Source organism: Phycomyces blakesleeanus, assembly GCF_001638985.1.
Source record: "Phycomyces blakesleeanus NRRL 1555(-) unplaced genomic scaffold PHYBLscaffold_22, whole genome shotgun sequence".
Lineage (NCBI taxonomy): Eukaryota > Fungi > Mucoromycota > Mucoromycetes > Mucorales > Phycomycetaceae > Phycomyces > Phycomyces blakesleeanus.
In genome coordinates, this window is record NW_017265155.1 from 189913 (window position 1) to 212524 (window position 22612).

Consider the following 22612-nt stretch of genomic DNA (forward strand, 5'->3'; position numbering starts at 1 on the left):
TAACCTACATTGCTGATGCATACGGAATAGCTACATTTATTAAATTATTTATATGAATTTTTCGTAATATTTTTGAAAATTAAAACGGTGTATTATTCATGCAAAGAAAAAAGTTGTTTTTATAAGCCATATAATATTGAATGGAGACTTTCTTGTGATTTTATAGTGCATTTTTTTATAATTGACAAAAAAATTATACTCTAATCATTTTTTTTCAAGACCTAAAAAGTGTTGTTGGAAATAACAAAACTGAATATTTTCTGTTTACTTTGTTAAGAGACAGTTTCTCTACAAAGTAAATAGAAAACATGCTTACTGTATTTCCACTAATTATTTGCCAACTTTGAATAAATTATTCATACATTGGTGAATAAATTTTCATACATTTCTTCCAATTAAATTCATGCATTACTTCCACTGAAATTCACACATTTGGATTTTATTTTCACATAAAATTATTTTTAGAATATTGAAAAAAATAGTTTTTTAACATTAGAGGGAGAGAAAAAAGTCATAGAAGAATGGATCAGCCTTAACTATCAAACATCTTGATCTTTTTTTCATAAATTTTTTTGAATATTAGGTGATATTATTCTTATAATTTTGTGTGAAAATAAAATTCAAATGTGTGAATTATTATTAAGTAAAGTGTGTGACTTTCATTGGAGGAAATGTGTTTTTTTTGTAGGGAGCCAAAGGCTCTAGTTTATTAGTGAGCCTCTATGCTGCAAGGCAAAAGAGGAAAATCACGACTTGTTTTTGGCTTTTATATTTTTACAATGTTTTTCTATTTATATGTTTGTGATTATATATATTGTGGAGGTATGGAAGGAAGCTAAAGGGGGGGAAAGTCGAGAGCAAGTTCGCTCTTGAGGTGGTCGAGAAGAGAGGAAGCAGTGGAAAAGGCAGCGGAGGAGACAAAAGGAACGTGATCAAATATGAACAGCCAATGATGGCGCCATATAGCTAGCAGCGTGCAGCCAAAAATTGAGGCAGCAGAAAGAGAAGAATCGGTGCAAGAAGGGAATGTGAAGGATTGCAAACCAGAAAGCAAGACAGTGGGTGTTGCGGTCTGGGCAAAGTACAACGTCCAGATTGACGACCATACGGACAGTTTGACCAGACACTGGAACAAAAAATGAGTTTGATTGTCCAGAGGGTGAGAGCAGAGGGCACAGGATGGGTCTGGGAAAGCGGTAGGGATCCTAGAATTGAGGCGAGAACAGCAAGGAATGTTCTTGTGCAGGGCACGAAACCAAACGTTGCGGGCCCCATGTGGCAGGGGGAAGGACCAAAACCGACGAAGCTGGCGAGGGACGAGTGTGGGGCTTATGGGGCGTGCGGATTTGGAGTGGAAATTGCAGAGTAGGCGGAAAGACTGGGTGGACAAACAATGCCAAGGGATGCCGGGGACAAGAGCTGTCAAGAAAGGACGCACATCGACAGCTGTACCGGAAGGCATATCTAGCAAAGGAAACTGTATGGCACAGATCGCGGGGGGAATGGTGGCACGATACAAGACAGGGTGCAAGACAAGAGAGCGAGTGTAGAGACGTTCGAAGAACTGGTGAAGGACAATAGGACGATGGAGTATGCGGTGGAGGGGGCATTGGGCAAGCACGCTGAAACTAGGATCTACTTCATAGGCGTCGGAAACCTGGAGATCGCACCATGCAGATGGAAAGGGAGGGTGGTCTGGTTGTGCGGTAGTGAGATAGGAGAGAGGCAGAGAGAGACAGGTGGGGAGGTTGACTACCACGTCAGAGAAGTTGTGAGGGAGAAGATCAATGGCAGCAAGTAGGGTGGCCAGAGGAGAGTCAAAATCACGCTGATGAGAGGATCGGAGAGATGGAAATATCAAAGGAACAAGTGGATCAGCAGATGAGGAGTCGAGGCAGAGGACATAAGAGAACCAAGGCGGGACCAGGCCAGAGGGGGACAGCGGAGAGCGGACAAGAGGCCAGAGCCAGCGCAACTGAAGAGCAGCCTGTTGAACCTGAGGATCAAGGACCCCTAGACCGCCGAGCCAAATAGGCTGGCAGAAAGTGCCGAGAGAAATGGGAGGAAAGGAGCGGTATTGTATAAACTTACTCATGATCGAGTGAAGTCAACAGAAAAAGGATAGAGGTACAGTGACAACTCTGAGGACGTGCCAGAGCTTAGAGAGGATGAGAGAGTTGAGCACTGTGGCACGGCCACAAATAGAGAGAGAGCGAGAGTGGTGGATATTACAGGTAGATTCAATCTTGGAAAGAATGTTGTCACAGAAAGAATTGTGCTGAGGTAAGGATTGAATAAGAGGAAAGCCAAGATATCACAGGGGAGTGGAGGAAGATCTGTCAGACCAGGCGGTGATGTCGAATTGTTGTAGGATGGGGCGCCATTCTGGCAGTGGGAGACCAGACAGGGAGAAAGCTTCAGTTTTATGGAGATTGATGCGAGCATTGGAGGCATGAGAGTATGTGAGAAGATGATGGTGAAGATGGGACAAGTGGGCGGCATCAGGCAGAAAGACTAGCAGATCGTCGGCATAGGCCAAGAGCTTGATGGGCGGAGGTGGTGGAATAGCAGTGCGTGGTGATGGAGAAAATCTGGTGAAGGAAGGATCATGAATCACACGACGCAACAAAGGTTTGAATGCAAGGTTAAAGAGTACAGGAGAAAGAGGATCACCCTGCCGGAGTCCACGAGCCTGAAGGAATGATCGGGATAGGTGTCCATTGACATTGATTCGAATCTGTGTAGAGAAGAAAAGTTGAGATATACAGGTAACGAGGGAAGGGGGAAAGTTGAAATGCTGCAAGACCTGGCAAAGGTAGTCGGGATGGACTCTGTCGTAAGCTTTCTCCTGATCCAAAAGAAGGCCTATACCAGATGAACCGTCCTGTCTAGCCTGTGCCATAACCAACTTGGTCAGCATGCCATTGTCAGCAATGAAGCGTCCTTGGACAAACCCGGTCTGGAAGGGCGTAACAAGGGAGGAAGCAGCAGGCACCATGCGACGATTGATGAGGCGAGTGAACACTTTGGCATCGGTATTGATGAGAGCGATCGGGCACCAGTTGCGGAGGGAGGTGAGGTCACCTTTCTTGGGAAGAAGAGAGACGCAGGTTGATTGCCAGGACGAAGGGAACACACCAAGGGCAAGCCCATCATTAAATATTCGAACAAGTAAGACAGCACACATCGGATGATCCATAATTAATTGCAGAATCTCATAAGGCAGGCCATCCAGCCCAGGGCTACTGGCATTAGGAGTGCGAGTGGCGCCGTCTCGGATGTCATCCAAGGTGAAGGGTTTAAGGAGGGTCGTGGAGGTAGTTTCGGAAAGAGAGAGGTCTGGTGGCAAGTGAAGGAGGAGGTCGTCGATAGCTGTCTGAGCAGGAGGGTCGGATGTGTAAAGATCTTCATAAAATGCAGCAGCAGCTTCCATAAGATCATCGGGATCAGTGCATAAGGTGTCGGCGAAGGGGTGGCGGAGGCTGGTTATTGTGGTTCGAGCTTGGCGAAAAGCAACTGTGCGTTTCAAAAACCCAGCGGAAGTTTCGCCTTGTTCTCTCCAGTGTTTTCCGGCGCGGAGTGCTAGTATCTTGGTGCGTTCCTGTTGAACTTGCTGAAGTTGACGCTCGACGATGGGCAGCTGGAAGTTCTGAGCAGGCTGATGTCGAAATCTATGTATCAAATGGTCACGTTTACTCTGAAGCTTTACCTCCAAAGTGGCAAGTGATGGGCGGGTTGTGCATGAATATGAACATGTGAAACGAGCCACTTCGACTTTGATCAGATCCCATTGTGATTGGGGGGAAATTGAAGGCGAGAGTAGTGGTATGAAGGATGAAAGACAGTCGGACAGGGAGGAGCGGAAGGAAGGGATGTTTGCCAAACGAGGGTTCGCACACCACAAACCTCGACCAATGTGAGACAGCATAGGAAAACTAAGACAGGTACATACAAGGCAATGATCGGTCCACAGGGGCTGAACAAATGTGACGGTGGACGAAGAGTGACAAGACGCTATATCCTTGGAGGCATATATGTAGTCAATAGTCGAAGAGGAAAGGTCGCGATGAAAGGTAGGCATAGGTTGAGCGTCAGACAAAGTGACACAGTCTACAAAGTGGTTAGCGACAAAATGCAGCCATAGACGTGGCGCGAGGCCAGCACGAGAGGCATTTGCATATGAGGAATAATTAAAATCTCCTAGCATAAGAAAGCGAGAAGGAAGGGAAGGGAGAAGATGTGGGGAGGATAGGAGAGAGGTGAGAAAATCATATCGAGGACAATATGAAGCAGGGACATATAAAACGCAAATACGAAATGGGGCAAACAAATTGGAAGAGTGAACAACGGTGGCAGTAATGCAACGACCACAGAGAGAAAAAAGAGGATCAGTAAAAGAAATGAGGGGAGAGAGGGAAACCAAACCACAGTGAGGAGACCATAGTGAGTCAGATGCTTGAAATTGAAGATGAAACGTCTGTTGAAGAGCGTCTGTGTTGGCGTGAGTTTCTTGAAGGGCAAGTATGTCTAGAGAGAGGGAGCAAAGATATCTAATAAAGAGAGAGCGATTATTGGTGTTTTCGGACTTGACAAGTCCGCGGTAGTTCATGGAGGCTATATTAATCATAAATTTAAGAATGATTGCCATCTGCCATCTCGTCATCAGTTAGGATATTCTGGGAGTCTTGGTCATCGTTGCCGTCAAAAGCGCTGGGGTGAAATTCTTCTTCGTCTTTAGTGGAGCTGGAAGTGTAGTTGGAGGGAAGAAAAGTGTTGTGGAGGGGGTGAAAGACGGGATCATACTGGGTGTTGTGTGTCTGAGGAAGAGGCAGAGTGGGGTCGAAGAGTGCGCCTGTGCAGCTGTTGTCAGTTAGTCCGTCAAGTGCAGCAAACCTGTTGGCAGACTGGCGGGGGGAAGTAGGAACAGTGGGGACAGAGGGTCGTCGCGGTGTCGAGGAATTCGTGCTGGAGGTGGTGGTAGTAGCCTGGGATCCCTCAGCCATCATAGGTGTACCGTGAGGGGGAATCGATTTCTTGGCCGGAGGTCTGTGAGACGCACCGGGAGTAGTCTTGCGTGAGTGATCAGGGGAGTCATGTGTCGTGGGAACCTTGCGGGGTCTCTTGGAAGAGCTGGCGTCCGTGGGGGGTGCTCTGGGGCAGGCATGTTGCAAGTGACCAGTCTGGTCACAAGTGAAGCAGCGTCGGGAATCTTTGGGGCAGTCTGGACAGTTTTCAATAGCATGGCCCATAACTTTACAATAATTACAGTGAATACCCATCTGTTTCCAGGTACCTAAGAAGTACAAGTCGCCATCATACGGGATCTTGTATGAGAGTTTGGCAAGGGTGGCATCGGGGTTGGGTGGTCATTCAAGGTAAGCAAAACCAGTGCCATCAAAAAAATTGGCACGAAGATGCAAACCGACTTTGCGGATGGTGCCATATGCGGCCAAGGCTGTTTTGATAGCCTCTTCAAGCAGAGGGGAAGGAAGGTATGGAAGCTGGGAGAGGGAGATACGCAAGATTTTTGTGCCTGGGGCAATACCCATAGAGGGGAAGTACGTTTGGCCTCCAACCAGGAAGCCTTTGGAACAGAGTTCGGTGCAGATGGTAGAATTGGTCAGGTGCAATTCGTGGATGAGCGGTTGATGATGAGCGAATGATATTCCCAAGGTGCATGCCATAGGAACGCTTGCTCTGAGAGCAGTCCAGAATTCAGAGGTAAGGGTGGAATCAGTTGGTGGGGTGAAGAATACCGAATGACAAGATGTACTTTCGCGCCAGACGCGATCCGTAGATGTCGGCAAGTTAGAGAAAAGAACGACTGGTACTTGACCGGGGGCGGGAGTGGCTGTGGCGACATCGAGATATGACCTAGTGTTGGTTGTGGTAGAGGTAGTAGTAGAGGGTTGTGGAGTGGTTATATTGGCTTGACCTAGTGTTGTGGTGGACCCAATAGGTGGGTCTGGTACTTTAGTGGGAATAGCCATGTTGGAGGAAATGTGTGAAAATTTATTTACCAATGTGTGAATAATTTATTCAAAGTTGGCAAATAATTAGTGGAAATACAGTAGTTTTGTCATTTGTGACAGCACTTTTTGGGTCTTGAAAAAATGCAGTATTTGAATTTAATAGTAGAAAAAGAGAAATATTGATACTAGATTTTCTATTTATAATGGCAGACAATGAGAATTGATCCCCAAAAATAGTAATACTATGTATTACTCAGTGTTTAAAAGATCTTTTGTTATGAATATATGAAGTTATAATTGCATAAAGTTCAATATTTAGGATTTTTAAAAAAACTGACAGACATTTACTGTCATTTTCATATACTCGCATTTGAAATAAAAAAAATTGACACAAATCTTGAAATTTATAATTATTAAAAAAATACATTATAGTCCCAATATATTTTTTGATTGTGATGTGCACCTCAATATAGAAATGAAACTTCAGGACATTAGTAAGACATTTCTGTTAGTATTAGTGCATTGTAAAAGAGTGTCAGAGTTGACATTGACAATCAAAATTGAAATTTACAAGCAGCCAATAATGATTGACTTCTAGGGTAAAAGATTGTATTATTGTCAATTGGTCTTTTATATATGTTTTAGATATTTAAGATAGTGAATATACTTGTAGAAGATATTTCTAGATAACTAACATCTAATACATATTAATATAGCTATTCTTTTAGCCAGAAATCAAGTATCAATTTGTACAAATAGTCAAGAAATATATTTAATAAAAGGCATCTTTATTTCCTATCTAAAAGCTATTCATAAACTTGACAATTCCCAATAGTATTGATTCTGCGACTTATTTGCAAGTGCCAGAAAATAAATACCAGATTGAGACTTGACAAGAGATTGGTAAAATAAAATTGCACAAACCTTTCTAAAAATATTGTACTCAATTTCTTGTTAACCAATCAGAATGACGATTACACAGAATTCTCTTTTGAGAATGACAACCAAAGTGATTTTCTTTTGCTCACAAAAGAATTAAAAAGCATATAGCTTAACAAAAGTAGAATAGAAATCAAAATAGACATTTATAATGACTGAGTAGGTTTAGAAAAGATATAAAAGAGGGCAATTGTTATGTTTTTAGAAAAGAAAGAAAAACAAAGTGCAGATGAGAAGTACGGTGAGACTTTGTTTATTGATGAAAAGAGAGATGATCTTCTATTGCTATTTGCTATGTGAGTTTATATAGACATTGCGTGTGTATTTAGGATAATGATATGAGTATATCATGTGATGTCTGTTTTCTTATATCATAGATAATATATTGTTAAGTTATTACCCACGCTCTTGTTTGAGTGATTAGTGATGTTGACTAAGGTGTGTGACCTTGTTATTGGTATATTCTTTATTTAATGATAGTGTGAGAAATAATGTATAATTGATACTAGTCGCTTATTCAATATGTCTTTGTCTTATTGTCTGTGCGCTCTATTTGAATCTACGATTATGTTGGATACAACAGCAATATTTGATTCAATAAAAGTTATTTATTTTTCTATTCTCTTTTTATTATTTTATCTTCGTTTACAATTCCCAGTAGGTTTGACCAATTTTGGCTGTGTCAAGTCTCAACTGGGTGTATCTTTCTATTATTTTAACTTGTATAAGTTTTGATAGTAGATCACCACCAACTAGAACGTTGTGAATAAATAGGAACAAATAGGAATACAAAGAATTAAATACTTTTTATTGGTATAGATCTTGGAGTATTTATAAAGCTTTCTTACAAGTGAAACTATCTAATCTAATTATTTTACTCAAGACATATTGGTTTTACATTTATAGAAGGCAATATAATATGTCTTGATTAACAAAAAGGGGGACCAATTGGTATAACATTGAAAGCATATGTTAAAAGGAATAACTGATTAGATATATGACTTAAGGATTTCTATCTACGATGTCAACTCTGACAGCCATGTTATAAGAAAGTCTATATTTTCTGATATATCATAAATATTTAACCAAAATAGTGACTGCCAATACTTTTCTTGTTTTTGAATTGTTTGTTTGAAACAAAGATTCTATATCCCCTGAAAGCGCGTTTTTTATTTACACATATTGTTATTAAATATGTCTACTGTCAATATTATACCAACAAATGAAACCATTTACACTCTTGCAACAATTTCAGAAGCATTGGAGTGCTCATCTATTCCTGGAGTAATGACACTTAGACTCAACAGTACTATTAGAGTTAGAACATCTGAGTGGAAAGAATGTCTTGTAGAACTTTCTGGATTCTATGCGGTCAAATGGACTATTCATAACTCCAACAAACAGCATACTGATATCACTGCTGAAGAAGCTAAAAAAGTGGCATTAAGATATGCTTCTCACAGGAGTACTTGTGTCATCGTTCAGGAATTTATGAATCTAAGGCAGAGATGCGAGTAGTTCAAAAGAGAACTAAGAAAAATAAGTGACCTGCTCTTCTTTGCATTAGACAATTCTTTAAGATACCTGAGTGGTATGAGATAACTCTGACCAAAGATCACGCTGATAATACTCCTGGTGATATCCATAAGGATATTTATACTCTTTCTCTTGCCAAAAATTATCTGCATGAACTGTTCCAGCAATTAGAGCAAGCATCTAAATCTGCCAGCCAGATACGTATCGACATGTTGAGAGCTATTGATAGATATGGAAGAAGTTCTGATTGTAAGTCAACTATTATGACATTTGGAACTTGATGAACAAGGTAAATAAACCTCATTTATTTCAAATAATATTTTATTTAACTAATTGTTTATAAATAAACAAGAGATTGTATCATTTTGACAAAGATCAAATGGTTTCTTTCTTGATATGGATAAATGAGAAGCTTCTTGCAATTAATTTTTCAATTTTTAAGGGCAATATGAGTTACTCTCCCAACACAAATGCATTTGCTTACAGTTTTATGTCACCAACACAGCAGATTAAAATGAGGAATGCCGTTTCCTTTTGTTTGGATGCTACACATGCTATCTCTGGCAAAACTGATGAGATTTTGTATACCCTTCTTGTTTGTGATGAAGAAATTGGTAGAGGATGGCCTGTTACTTTCATGGTAACAAACGACCGGGGTGTTGGCCCTATTGTACAGTGGCTACTGTTTTTGAAGTCTTTTCTTTTGCTGATCAATCCTCAGCAATTTACTATTGATTGCTGCTCTGCAGAAGTACATGCAATCCAGACCACTTTCCCTTCCACACAGATTCAATTCTGCATTTTTCATGGCACTCAAGCATGAAACAGAAAGCTGTCTGACTCTGTTAAGATTCCAGGTGCTTTGCCTTCTGAGGCTCATCTTCTTTGTGGTAAAATGAAGAGATATTTTCAAAATATTGTGTATGAAGATGATCTGGACCAGTTCCATTAAAAACTTGTGAAATTCAAAAGTGAATTTAGTGACCAAGAATTATTCTTAGACTACTTTGAAAAAAATGGTGCACTGAAGAAAAGTTTAAGATCTGGAGCCATGCTTATCATGAACAGCAATTCTCTCATATACTCACAAACAGCTATATTGAATTGTGATATAATCAGCTTAAAACCGTGTTCATGAAGAGGTTAAGAAATAAGAGATTAGACAAACTTGTCTTTATTTTGGTACATGATGTTGAGTACTATCTAACACAAGAGTACAAAAGATTTATGTCAAACAATGGAGCAATGAGTTCTTTTACTAGACAGCAAAGAATTAGAGAGATGGAAGCAGAAGAAGTTGATGATTGTTGCTTCAGTATCAGCAGAAGACAGTAGCTGGCAAGTGCAGTCATTTGTTGATGAGAACACAGCATATGTAGTTGAGGTTACAGATAGACTGATTATGAAATGTATCTGTTTCGATTTTGAAAGAAGACAAAAACCATGCGAGCATATGTATTTGTTAAAAATGCATACTGCCTTTTCTTTGCACTTCTCAACCACTCCTTTAAACTTTACCTATGAACACAATGTCATTTCAATCCCTCAACCCATCATCACAAACAATTGCTCCTCCCTTTTCTTCAATCAGTACATTCAAACAAATCAAACACTGTATCAATAGTATCAAGACCTTGCCACATTAGCACAGTATACAACAGACGACAAAGCAAAGCATATATATGACATACAGCAGCAATTACTTTGTTCCATTCAATCCTTAAAAGATAAATATGAAGTACATTTTTGTTGATCAAATAATCAATAAAAATATAATTATTTCTCTTTTTTTTAAAAAAAAAAACCTTCTGTAAATTGAAACAATTTTCAAAGTGACTTAGTAAATTATGAAAGTTCTTATTTTCTGGTATGTAAGCCTCATTTTTGGTTAAATATTTATGACATACCAGTAAATATAGACACTCTGTTATAGCATTGAAAGAACAACCCAGATCGAAAATGACAAAAATGTTGGACATTATTTTGATGAATCTGTAAAATCTAAAGATGGTTAACTGCAGTATCTCTTTATGCGCAGTAACATCTTTCTGAGCATTAACCGCAGTATAATGACTCTTCTTTTATTTAAATATAATATAATAGCTACTGCAGGTAATACACAGTATTAGTCTAGAAAACTATATAATACAATTCAATTCATATCAATAAAAAGTATCTTTTATCCTCTCTTTGATTTTACGTATACTCCTTGATCCCCTGTCAAGTCACGATCTGGTATTTCTTTTCTGACATTTGTAACTAAGTCGCAGAATCAATACCACTGGGGATCGTTAAGTTTTTAAGAAGAGTTTTTAGATAAGAATAAAGATGCTTTTTATTAAATATATTTCTTGACTATTTATACAAAATAATAATTGATTTCTGACTAAAAGAATAGCTACAATAATATGTCTTAGATGCTTGTTGTTCAGTAATATTTTCTACAAGTATATTCATCATCTTAAACATCTAAAACATATATGAAAGATCAATTGGCAAAGTCAAGATCTTTTATCCTAAAAAGTCAACTCTTACTGGTCGCTTATAACTACCAATTTTGTTCACCGATGTCAACTCTGACACTGGTGAGTTTGACCTTTTGACTTTGTTATAATAAAAGTGTCGTTCCTGATCTGGGTTGGTCTTCCATTTACTATAACAAAGTCAAAAGGTCAAACCCACTGGGGATCAAGAAGTATACGTAAAATCAAAGAGAGGATAAAAGATACTTTTTATTGATACGAATTGAATTGTCTTATATAGTTTTCTAAACTAATACTGTGTATTATCTGCAGTAGCTATTATATTATATTTCAATAAAAGAAGAGTCATTATACTGCGGTTAACCATCTTCAGATTTTACGGATTCATCAAAATAATGTCTGACAAAAGGAAGACCAACCCAGATCAGAAATGACAAAAAAAATATCTTGTCGTTCCCGATCTGGGTTGGTCTTCCTTTTACTATAACAAAGTCAAAAGGTCAAACCCACTGGGGATCAAGGAGTATACGTAAAATCAAAGAGAGGATCAAAGATACTTTTTATTGATAGGAATTGAATTGTCTTATATAGTTTTCTAAACTAATACTGCGCATTATCCGCAGTAGTTATTATTTATATTTAATTAAAGAAATAGTCATTATACTGTGGTTAATGCTCAGGAAGATATTACTGCGCATAAAGAAGTACTGCGGTTAACTATCTTCAGATTTTACGGATTCATCAAAATAATGTCCGACGTCACCCCCTCCCGAAACTGTTGATAGTCCTCGATCAACCCCAGAAGAATCCACAAGGGAAAACGGTAGGGCAGAAGAAGAGTCCAAGGCTAAATCGCGGCGCATTTGGGCACGGGCAGGGGTTGGGTGATACCGGGTACGGTCAAAATCATCAGATTTTGCAATTTTTAAACAATCGGCATGAACCCAGGAAGTGTAAGGGACACCTTCCATAGTTGTGAGCTTGTATATATTTTTATCTGCATTCTTGTCTATAACTATGTATGGTCCCATCCAGTTATATTCTAAGCCAAATTTGTTTTCATGTCGGAGCAATAAATGTTCACCGATTGCAAATTGGTGCAGTTTCATAATAGAATCCCATTGTTCCTTGTCTTGTTGGCTATTGGTGGCTACTCGAGCATCAGCATTAATGCGGGCTTGTTGCAGATTGCGGAGAAAAGGGATAGCACCATCAGAGACAAGAGAAGGATCATCAGGAATAGCGGTATCCATGAATGGGCGTAGAGGATCACCCGGAATATGAGGTTCACGGCCATAGGTCAGGAAGAACGGACTGAAACCAGTTGTTCGGTGTTTCCTAATTCGGCAGGCCCAGAGTGCAGTTTCCAAATATTCGTCCCAGCGATGAATAGCGCCATGTACATATTTTCGAAGCATCTGTTTTAAAATACCATTTAAACGTTCACATTTTCTGTTGGTTTGAGGGTGAAATGCTGATGTTAACTTGTGGTGTAATTTAATCTTTTTAATGTAAAAGCTGAGGATGTGTGACATGAAATTGGCGCCGCGGTCAGTGAGGATCTCATTGGGACAACCAAAACGCATTACAATTTCTTCATACAGGAAATTGGCTATTGCTTCACCAGTAGCAGCAGGTACAGCACGTGCTATTGGCCAATTGGTGGCGTAATCTACTGCAATGAGAATCCATCGGTTACCATTTACAGTTGTTGGGAGCTCTCCAATGAAATCTAGATGCCAGCGGGAAAATGGAGGGGGAATATCTAGGGGTTCCATGGGTGCATGGTGGATATTTCGCTCGGCATTGGACGCTAATTGACACTGGGGGCATTTTGCAAGCCATTCTTGGATCTGTGTTCGCATTCCTGGCCACCACCAACGTTTCTTCATCAAGTCATAAACTGTTGTCTCACCAGCATGTTCAAACCCATTGTGGAAATTGTTTACCAGATCAGCACACTTGGTAAACAGAGCAAAACAGATTTCTTGAAATGTGTCACCAATCTTAACCAAGCGGAAAACCTTCTGATCATGAACCACGAATTTCTTGCGTTGTCTGTGTAGCAACTCTTTTATGTCGTCTGGCCACTCATCTTCTGTGCGAGCATAATATTTGGGCCAATCTGAAGTCTGTGATTTGGGCATGGTGTACAGATACTCTGGCTCCATAGACTCAATTGTAGATGCATCAAATTCGGGACCGTCCATTCGAGAAAGTACATCCGGGACACCATTGTCTTTGCCAGGTTTGTATTGAATAATGGGGTCGTACAACTCGAATTCGGAAATCCATCTTATTAATCGAGGGGTTGGTTTAACTTGGCTACGAAAGTACTTGAGAGGCAGGTGGTCAGTAAAAACAGTAAATGGTTTCCCTTCAATCATACAGCACCAGGTATGTAGTGCGTGCAGTATTCCTAAAAGTTCACGTTCTTGGGCTGGGTAGGAACGTTCAGCACTGGAAAGTTTCTTGGATTCAAATGCCAGTGGTTTCCAGACTCCTTCTTCATCTTCTTGCATCAATACAGCACCGACACCAAAATCAGAAGCATCTGTCTCAATTCGGAAAGGTTTGTCCATATCTGGTGCAAGTAGTACAGGTGCAGTGCTGAGTTTTTCCTTAAGGATGTCGAAGCTGTCTTGGCAAGTGTCAGTCCATACAATTGGTCGTCGTTTAGGTCCTGTTCCTTTGGTAAGATCAGTTAATGGAGCAGCAATTCCAGTGAAACCTGGGATAAAACAGCAATAATGCTGTGCCAAACCAATAAATTGGCGCACTTCTTGAACATTAGAGGGTGGAACCCATTCTTGTATGGTCTTGACTTTATCTGGAGACGGGAGGATACCTTGAGCAGACACATTGAAACCAAGAAATGTCAGTTCCTTTTTGTTAAATTCACATTTTTTAAAGTTGGCAATCAGCTTGGCTTCGCAGAGACGGTTCAAGACATGTCGTACATGTTCTTCGTGTTCTGCTGAGGTTTTACTGAATATGAGAATATTGTCCAAGTAGACCAAAGCGAAGTTGTCTAAACATTCTCCCAGAACTTTGTTCATCAAATGTTGGAAAGTTGGCGGGGCATTGGTAAGACCAAAAGGAAGGACCAGGAACTCGTATTGACCATAGCGGGTGTTAAACGCTGTTTTTGGCACATCTGAATCTTGAATGCGTACTTGATGGTAGCCACTCTTGAGATCTAGGCTGGTGAAATGGTTGGCTCCACGCAATCGTTCTAGGCATTCGTCAATTCTTGGTAAAGGATGGTTATTGCGGATTGTGACTTTGTTGAGAGCACGATAGTCTACACACATGCGCATTTCGCCATTCTTTTTCTTTACAAATAATATAGGAGCACCCCATGGAGATGAGCTAGGGCGAATGAGACCAAGGTCAAGGAGTTCTTTGAGTTGCTTTTTGAGTTCGTCAAGTTCTCGGGGGCTCATCTTAAAAGGCGGTTTGTTTACAGGGTGTGCATCTTCAGTGTTTATTACATGTTGTACATCTCGACTCGGTGGTAACCCTGGCAAACCGTCTTGGAACACATCGTCAAACTCTTTCACTAGTTTCATCCATTGTTCATTGTTGGTTACTTCTTTCTCGGTCTTGATGTGCAGCAAAAAACACTCTGCCTCCTCCCTCCGAGAGAGTTTCTGGACTTGCTTTGCAGAAATGAGGTAATTAAGTTGAGGTTTCATGGGGCGGTTGCCATGGGGACACAGGACAAACTCTTGGCCATCACGATATAAAGACCAGTTATCTCGATGCCAATCAGGAACAGGTTTAGCAGTCTGTAACCATGTGCGACCGAGAATCAAATCGAATTTAGTGGGGAAGATAAAAGCATCAACACTATCAGTATAACCATTAAGAGAAAGTGTAAGTGTGGCTTTCTGGTTAATTTTGATGCTATGCCCTCCAGTGGTTTCAACTGATCGCCCAGGAATATTCGAGACTTTTGTGGCAAGGTGTTTGATCCGGGGTGACACATAGTTTGCACTGGCTCCACTGTCGATGAGAATTAAGATTTGTTGTCCGTGAAGTGTTGCCGCATATAATGATAAATCTGTGTCCACAGCAGAGTGAAGGTCTTCCAAAAAACGTTGATCGGTGGTGAGACAAGGGTCACAATTTTCTTCGGAAATGGCTTTTTTCTCTTCATCGGTAACAATTTTGTACTGGTCAAAAGTTTCTTTATTACTTAAATGTTCTGTAGACTCATTACTAATACTGGCTTGTGGGGAGGATTTTTCTTCCATTGTACACAACCGACCTCCCATTACGGTTGTGCTTCGCGAAAACCCTGCTTCTTAAGACGCTCCTCGTCCAACTTCTTGATTGCGGCCAGACAGTCTCTACAATTTCTCTTGAAATGACCGGAGTCACCACACCAATGGCAAGTAGCATTAGTGCGTCTTGGAGGCGGGCGAGACTGGTAGTTGCTGCGACGGTTGTTGATTGCGTCCAGGTCCATGGGCTCGGGTCCACTGTACTGATATTGCTGTTGTTGGTACTGTGGCTGGTACTGCTGCTGGTATTGTTGTGGAGGTGGTACAGACGCATAATTGTTCTGGTATCCGAGTTGGAGACCACTGGCATATGCCAAGGCGATGTTACAAGCATCGTCAACATCAACAGGGCGGGCAGCAAGGACATTTCCACGGATGGACGGGTGTAGTCCACGGACAAATTTATCGAGTGCCTCTTCATTGTTCATTCCAGGCAATTCCAATTGAATGTCTTGGAAGGCATCGATATATTCAGCAACAGTCCCAGTCTGGTGTAATCATGCTAGTCGATCTCTAGAGGTCTGGAGGGAATAAACTGGGCGGAATTCTCTGGTGAGGGCTGCTTTAAATTCGACCCAAGTAGTGGGATGGTCTGTTTTGAGTTCCGTGCGTCTCCACCATGTGTCAGCTCTATCACGCAAAAGATTTACTGCAAAGTCGCAGGCTTTGGTCGGGGCGAAATTGTAGTACTTGGTGTAACGCTCGACTGCGCGCAGCCAGCCATCTACTACTGCGGCGGAGCGTTCACCTTGGAAACAATCAGGCTGCTTGATTCGTTCGGCACGGGACTCCTGTTGTGCTGTGATTGCTTTCATTGCTTCTGCAACAGCGGCTGCGATTGCTTCAGCGGTTACGGTGGCAGTTTGTGGGGCCATCTCTTCTAGTTCTTTATTTTTTCCTGTTAATGTTGCGGCAAGTTTTTTTGCAAGTTCGGACCACTTTTGTTCTCGTGCAGGAGTGTTCTTGAGTCTCTGTTCTTCAGGTATATGTGGTACACACCGGTTCTTCTTGTAGTCGTTTACTAGTTCTTTGGGTAACAAGTCCTGGACTCGTTCTTCAATCTCGAACTGGCTAAGTGTCTTTTTGTCAAAATTTTCTTGGCGTCTTTCACCAGGATTCATCAAAGGTCTTTAGGAGGAAAAATAGCTTCAGCTACCAATTGTCGTTCCCGATCTGGGTTGGTCTTCCTTTTACTATAACAAAGTCAAAAGGTCAAACCCACTGGGGATCAAGGAGTATATGTAAAATCAAAGAGAGGATCAAAGATACTTTTTATTGATAGGAATTGAATTGTCTTATATAGTTTTCTAAACTAATACTGCACATTATCCGCAGTAGTTATTATTTATATTTAATTAAAGAAATAGTCATTATACTGCGGTTAATGCTCAGGAAGATATTACTGCGCATAAAGAAGTACTGCGGTTAACTATCTTCAGATTTTACGGATTCATCAAAATGTCGTTCCTGATCTGGGATGGTCTTCCTTTTACTATAGCAAAGTCAAAAGGTCAAACCCACTGGGGATCGGAGAGTATATGTAAAATCGAAGAGAGGATAAAAGGTCCTTTTTATTGATAGGAATTGAATTGTCTTATATAGTTTTCTAAACTAATACTGCGCATTATCCGCAGTAAACTATTATACTCTATTTAATTACAAGAGAAGTCCTTTTACTGCGGTTGATGCTCAGAAGATGTTACTGTGGTTAATCTTTACAAGACATTACTGCGGTTCATTATCTATGAGGTATCTTTGACATACAGAACTGCTGTGGTCAATTATCCCGATTTCTCGGATTCATCAAAATAATGTCCGACATCACCCCCTCTCGAAACTGTTGATCGTCCTCGGTCAACTCTGGTAGACTCTATCATCGAGAACGGCAAGGTGGAAGAGGAATCTATGGCCAGATCACGTCGCATATTGTTACGAGCAGCGGTCGGGTGATACCAGGTGCGGTTGAAATCGTCGGATTTGGCTATTTTGAGGCGGTCAGCATGAACCCAAGAAGTATAAGGGACACCTTCCATTGTTGTGAGCTTGTATATATTCTTATCGAAATTTTTATCTACTACAATATATGGGCCCATCCAGTTATATTCTAGTCCAAATTTGTTTTCATGCCGCAACAACAAATGTTCACCGATTGCGAACTGATGAGGTTTCATGATCGAATCCCATTGTTCCTTGTCTTGTTGGCTGTTGGCGGTTACTCGAGCATCAGCATTTTTGCGAGCCTGTTGGAGATTACGAAGAAAAGGGATAGCGCCATCGGATACGAGGGTCGGGTCGTCAGGGATAGATGTATCCATAAATGGACATAGGGGATCGCCAGGAATACGAGGTTCGCGGCCATAAGTCAAGAAAAATGGACTGAACCCAGTTGTACGATGCTTTCTGATTCGGCAAGCCCAAAGTGCTGTTTCCAGATATTCGTCCCACTGGTGAATGGCACCATGTACATATTTACGTAACATCTGTTTAAGAACACCATTTAACCTTTCACATTTTCCATTAGTACGTGGGTGAAATGCTGAGGTTAATTTATGATGGAGCTTAATTTTCTTAATGTAAAAGCTCAAAATATGTGACATAAAGTTTGCACCACGATCTGTCAGAATTTCGTCTGGGCAACCAAAACGCATGACTATTTCTTCGTACAAAAAGTTGGCGATGGCTTCGCCCGTAGCAGCAGGAACAGCACGTGCAATTGGCCAATTCGTAGCGTAGTCGACGGCAACCAAAATCCATCGATTTCCGTTGATTGTAGTGGGAAGTTCTCCAATGAAGTCGAGATGCCAACGAGAGAAAGCAGGGGGGATATCCAATGGTTCCAAAGGGGCATGGTGTATGTTGCGTTCTGCGTTTGAGGCCAATTGACATTGATGACATTTCGATAACCATTCTTGAATTTGACTTCTCATGGCTGGCCACCACCAACGCTTCTTCATTAAATCATACACCGTTGTTTCTCCAGCATGTCCGAAACCATTGTGGAAATTATTTACTAAGTCTGCACACTTGGCAAACAGTGCAAAACGAATTTCTTGTACCGTGTCACCTATTTTAACGAGACGGAAAACCTTTTGGTCGTGGACCACAAACTTATTGCGTTGCCGATGGAGTAATTCTTTTATGTCTTCTGGCCATTCATCTTCTTTTCGTGCATAAAATTTTGGCCAGTCGGACGTTTGTGAGTCTGGTATGGTGTACAGGTATTCTGGTTCCATTGATTTAATTAATGTTGCATCGTATTCTGGGCCATCAAGACGAGAGAGCACATCAGGGACACCATTGTCTTTGCCCAGTTTGTATTGAATTATCGGGTCGTACAGCTCGAATTCAGAAATCCACCTTATCAGGCGAGGCGTGGGCTTAACCTGACTGCGAAAATACTTGAGTGGTAAGTGATCGGTGAATACAGTGAACGGTTTTCCTTCGATCATGCAGCACCAAGTACGCAAGGCATGTAGAATACCGAGTAACTCGCGCTCTTGAGCAGGATACGATCTTTCGGCAGGGGAGAGTTTTTTTGATTCGAACGCTAATGGTTTCCAACTTCCGTTTTCGTCTTCTTGCATTAATACGGCACCAACACCAAAATCTGAAGCATCTGTTTCAATGCGGAATGGTTTATCCATGTCTGGGGCAAGTAATACAGGTGCAGTACTCATTTTCTCTTTTAGTAAATCGAAACTTTCCTGGCATGTCTCCGTCCAAACGATAGGCCGTCGTTTTGGTCCTGTCCCTTTAGTTAAGTCTGTTAAGGGCGCAGCGATTCCAGCAAACCCAGGGATGAAGTGGCGGTAGTGCTATGCAAGGCCAATAAATTGTCTAACTTCTTGTACATTTGTTGGTGGTGTCCATTCTTTTATAGTCTTTACTTTGTCTGGCGATGGTAAGATGCCTTGCGCAGATACGTTGAATCCAAGGAAAGTTAGTTCGTTTTTGTTAAATTCGCATTTTTTAAGGTTGGCAATTAATTTCGCTTCACGTAGTCGGTTTAACACATGTCGTACATGTTCTTCGTGTTCTTCTGGTGTCGTGCTAAAGATTAGGATATCATCCAAATAGACTAAGGCAAACTTATCCAAACAATCTCCAAGAACTTTGTTCATAAGATGCTGAAACGTCGGTGGGGCATTGGTGAGACCAAAGGGAAGAACCAGAAACTCGTATTGGCCATATCGGGTGTTAAAGGCGGTTTTTGGCACATCTGAGTCTTGAATTCTCACTTGATGGTAACCGCTTTTGAGGTCCAAACTGGTGAAATGGTTTGCTCCATGAAGGCGTTCCAAACACTCATCCATGCGTGGCAATGGATGGTTATTGCGGATAGTAACTTTGTTCAGGGCTCTGTAATCAACACACATGCGCATCTCACCATTTTTCTTTTTAACAAATAAAATTGGAGCACCCCATGGCGAAGAACTCGGACGAATTAAGCCGAGGTCTAGAAGTTCCTTTAGTTGTTGCTGTAATTCGTCGAGTTCTCGAGGGCTCATTTTGAATGGTGGTTTATTGACAGGGTAGGCATCTCCAGTGTTTATAACGTGTTGGACGTCACGGTTCGGCGGTAATCCAGGTAAACCGTCTTGGAAAACGTCCTCAAATTCTTTTACTAATTTCATCCAGTGTTCATCATTATGTATTTCTTTTTCTGTCTTAATGTGCAACAAAAAGCATTCGGCCTCCTCTCTCCTAGAGAGTTTCTCAATTTGTTTTGCAGATATCAGATAGTTTAGGTGAGGTTTAGTAGGACGGGGCCCATGAGGACGCAAAATAAATTCTTGTTCATCACGATGTAAAGACCAGCTATCGACATGCCAATCTGGGACGGGTTTAGCCATTTGCAACCAAGTGCGGCCAAGAATCAAGTCGAATTTAGTGGGAAATACAAAAGCATCGATGGTGTCAGTGTATCCATTTAAAGAGAGGTTTAATGTTGCCTTCTGATGGATCTTAATGCTGTGTCCTCCTGCAGTTTCGACTGATCGTCCGGGTATATCCAAAATGTGTGTGGCCAAATGGGCGATCTGGGGTGATACATAGTTTGCACTAGCACCACTATCAATTAACACCAGGATTTGTTGTCCGTCAAGTATAGCGGCGTATAAGGGCAAGTCTGTGTCCACGGCAGCATGGAGATCTTCTAAGAAATGTTGGTCAGCAGTGAGACAAGGGTCACAATTTTCTTCAGACATAGTCTCAGGCTCTTCATTGGTAACATTTGTATACTGTTCAGACACGTCTTTATTAATTTCTGGTTCGCTAGTTTCGCTAATATTATTAGCCTGTGGGGAGGATTTTTCTTCCATTGAACACAACCGACCTCCCGTTACGGTTGTGTTTCGCGAAAACCCTGCTTCTTGCTACGTGTCTCATCTAACTGTCTAATCACTGCTAATCGATCCCTACAGTTCCTCTTGAAGTGACCAACTTCGCCGCACCAATGGCAAGTAGCCACATTACGTTTCTGAGGGGGGCGAGATCGATAGTTATTACGGCGACCTTGAATCGCATCCAGGTCCATGGGCTCGGGACCACTGTACTGCTGTTGGTACGGCTGTTGGTACGTCTGTTGGTACGGTTGGGGAACGGGTGCGTAGTTGTTCTGTTGCCCCAAGTGGAGGCCACTGGCATATGCCAAAGCAATGTTGCAGGCATTGTCAACGTCGACAGGTCGGGCGGCAAGAACATTTCCTCGTATGGTGGGGTGAAGTCCGCGGACAAACTTGTCGAGGGCTTCTTCATCGTTCATTCCAGGCAACTCCAACTGGATGTTGTGGAACGCGTCGATGTACTCTGCAACCGTTCCTGTTTGGTATAGTCGAGCAAGGCGGTCCCTGGACGTCTGTAGTGAGTAGACTGGACGAAATTCTCCCGACAGAGCCATCTTGAACTCATCCCAGGTTGTTGGATGTTTGTCCTTTACTTCCATGCGTCTCCACCATGTGTCTGCTCTGTCACGCAACAGATTCACTGCAAATTCACAGGCTTTTGTTGCGGAAAAATTGTAGTATCTGGTGTAACGTTCGACTGCGCGCAGCTAACCATCCACTACTGTGGCAGAACGTTCTCCATGGAAGCAATCAGGTTGCTTGATTCGTTCAGCACGGGCCTCCTGCTGCACCATGATTGCTTTCATTGCTTCGGCGACAGCAGCAGCAATTGCTTCGGCTGTTAGAGTGGCGGTTTGGGGGGCCATTGTTTCTTCTTGTTCTTGTTTGTTCTTTCCTGTTAAGGTTGCGGCTAGTTTTGTGGCTAGTTCGGTCCACTTCTGTTCTCGGGCAGGGGTCTTCTTAATACGCTGTTCTTCAGGGATATGAGAAACACGCCGATTCTTCTTGTAGTCGTTTACTAATTCGCTGGGTAACAAGTCCTGGACTCGTTCTTCAATCTCGAATTGGCTAAGGGTCTTCTTATCAAATATGTCTTGGTGTCTTTCAACCGGATTCATCAAAGGTCTTGTTAGAGGAAAAATAGCTTCAGCTACCAATTGTCGTTCCTGATCTGGGATGGTCTTCCTTTTACTATAGCAAAGTCAAAAGGTCAAACCCACTGGGGATCGGAGAGTATATGTAAAATCGAAGAGAGGATAAAAGGTCCTTTTTATTGATAGGAATTGAATTGTCTTATATAGTTTTCTAAACTAATACTGCGCATTATCCGCAGTAAACTATTATACTCTATTTAATTACAAGAGAAGTCCTTTTACTGCGGTTGATGCTCAGAAGATGTTACTGTGGTTAATCTTTACAAGACATTACTGTGGTTCGTTATCTATGAGGTATCTTTGACATACAGAACTGCTGCGGTCAATTATCCCGATTTCTCGGATTCATCAAAATAATGTCCGACAAAAATAATGTCCGACAATCTGACAAATATCAAAAAATATGATTTCTGCCAGACTTGAACTGGCGACCGTCTGTGTGTTAGACAGACGTGATAACCAACTACACCAAGAAACCCAAACCGACTCTCTTCCACAACCAAATTATTTTTTGAATTCAAACCCAGCACAGTTTTACTTTTACCTCTTTTTCTCTATAACTACTATATCAAACCTATCTGTTTTTGCAGCAGGATTGATTGTCATAGTTGTTTTTATATATCTACCAATTTTCATTTTTTTTAATTGACTTTTTTTCAAATTGTTGGAATCATCATTGCAATCATCTTCACATCTGCGCCGAAATCACTCAAGATTGTCAGCATCTCCAACTACATCTCAATTGCCTGTACCTCTGTTATCGTCTCCAGCTCTTTTCTCCTTCTCTGAAGGTGGTTCTGGTGTTTTACCATCAACTTCGCACTTTTTTGTCCCAGTTTCAGACCTTTCTTTTTCTGCTTTGCCTGCTCCTGGTTCCCACGAAATTTTTTTTCA

At 41.4% G+C, this 22612-nt stretch overlaps 4 protein-coding genes and 1 non-coding gene across 5 annotated transcripts; 2 read left to right on the forward strand and 3 right to left on the reverse strand.

Moving 5' to 3' along the window:
• Nucleotides 1–835: 835 nt before the first annotated feature.
• PHYBLDRAFT_172423 (hypothetical protein) lies at nt 836–4207 on the reverse strand (the record flags this gene model as incomplete). Its single annotated transcript, XM_018436798.1, has 2 exons — nt 836–2086; nt 3710–4207. 2 exons carry the CDS (start codon nt 4205–4207, stop codon nt 836–838), a joined length of 1749 nt encoding a protein of 582 aa, XP_018287208.1.
• Nucleotides 4208–8105: 3898 nt separating this feature from the next.
• Nucleotides 8106–9270, forward strand: PHYBLDRAFT_172425 (hypothetical protein; the record flags this gene model as incomplete). Its single annotated transcript, XM_018436799.1, has 3 exons — nt 8106–8425; nt 8479–8696; nt 8822–9270. 3 exons carry the CDS (start codon nt 8106–8108, stop codon nt 9268–9270), a joined length of 987 nt encoding a protein of 328 aa, XP_018287209.1.
• Nucleotides 9271–10294: 1024 nt separating this feature from the next.
• On the forward strand, nt 10295–11364 carry PHYBLDRAFT_66859 (hypothetical protein; the record flags this gene model as incomplete). The annotated part of the gene is made up of 5 exons (XM_018441696.1): nt 10295–10318; nt 10367–10457; nt 10551–10559; nt 11068–11148; nt 11243–11364. 5 exons carry the CDS (start codon nt 10295–10297, stop codon nt 11362–11364), a joined length of 327 nt encoding a protein of 108 aa, XP_018287210.1.
• An 8820-nt stretch (nt 11365–20184) lies between these two features.
• On the reverse strand, nt 20185–20983 carry PHYBLDRAFT_73738 (CCHC-type zinc finger transcription factor; the record flags this gene model as incomplete). Its single annotated transcript, XM_018442906.1, has 3 exons — nt 20185–20258; nt 20282–20502; nt 20565–20983. The coding sequence occupies 3 exons, from the start codon at nt 20981–20983 to the stop codon at nt 20185–20187; spliced, it is 714 nt and encodes a 237-aa protein (XP_018287211.1).
• Nucleotides 20984–22122: 1139 nt separating this feature from the next.
• Nucleotides 22123–22196, reverse strand: PHYBLDRAFT_t202. The gene has a single exon. It is a non-coding gene; the product is annotated as a tRNA-Val (tRNA).
• Between the last annotated feature and the right edge of the window lie 416 nt (nt 22197–22612).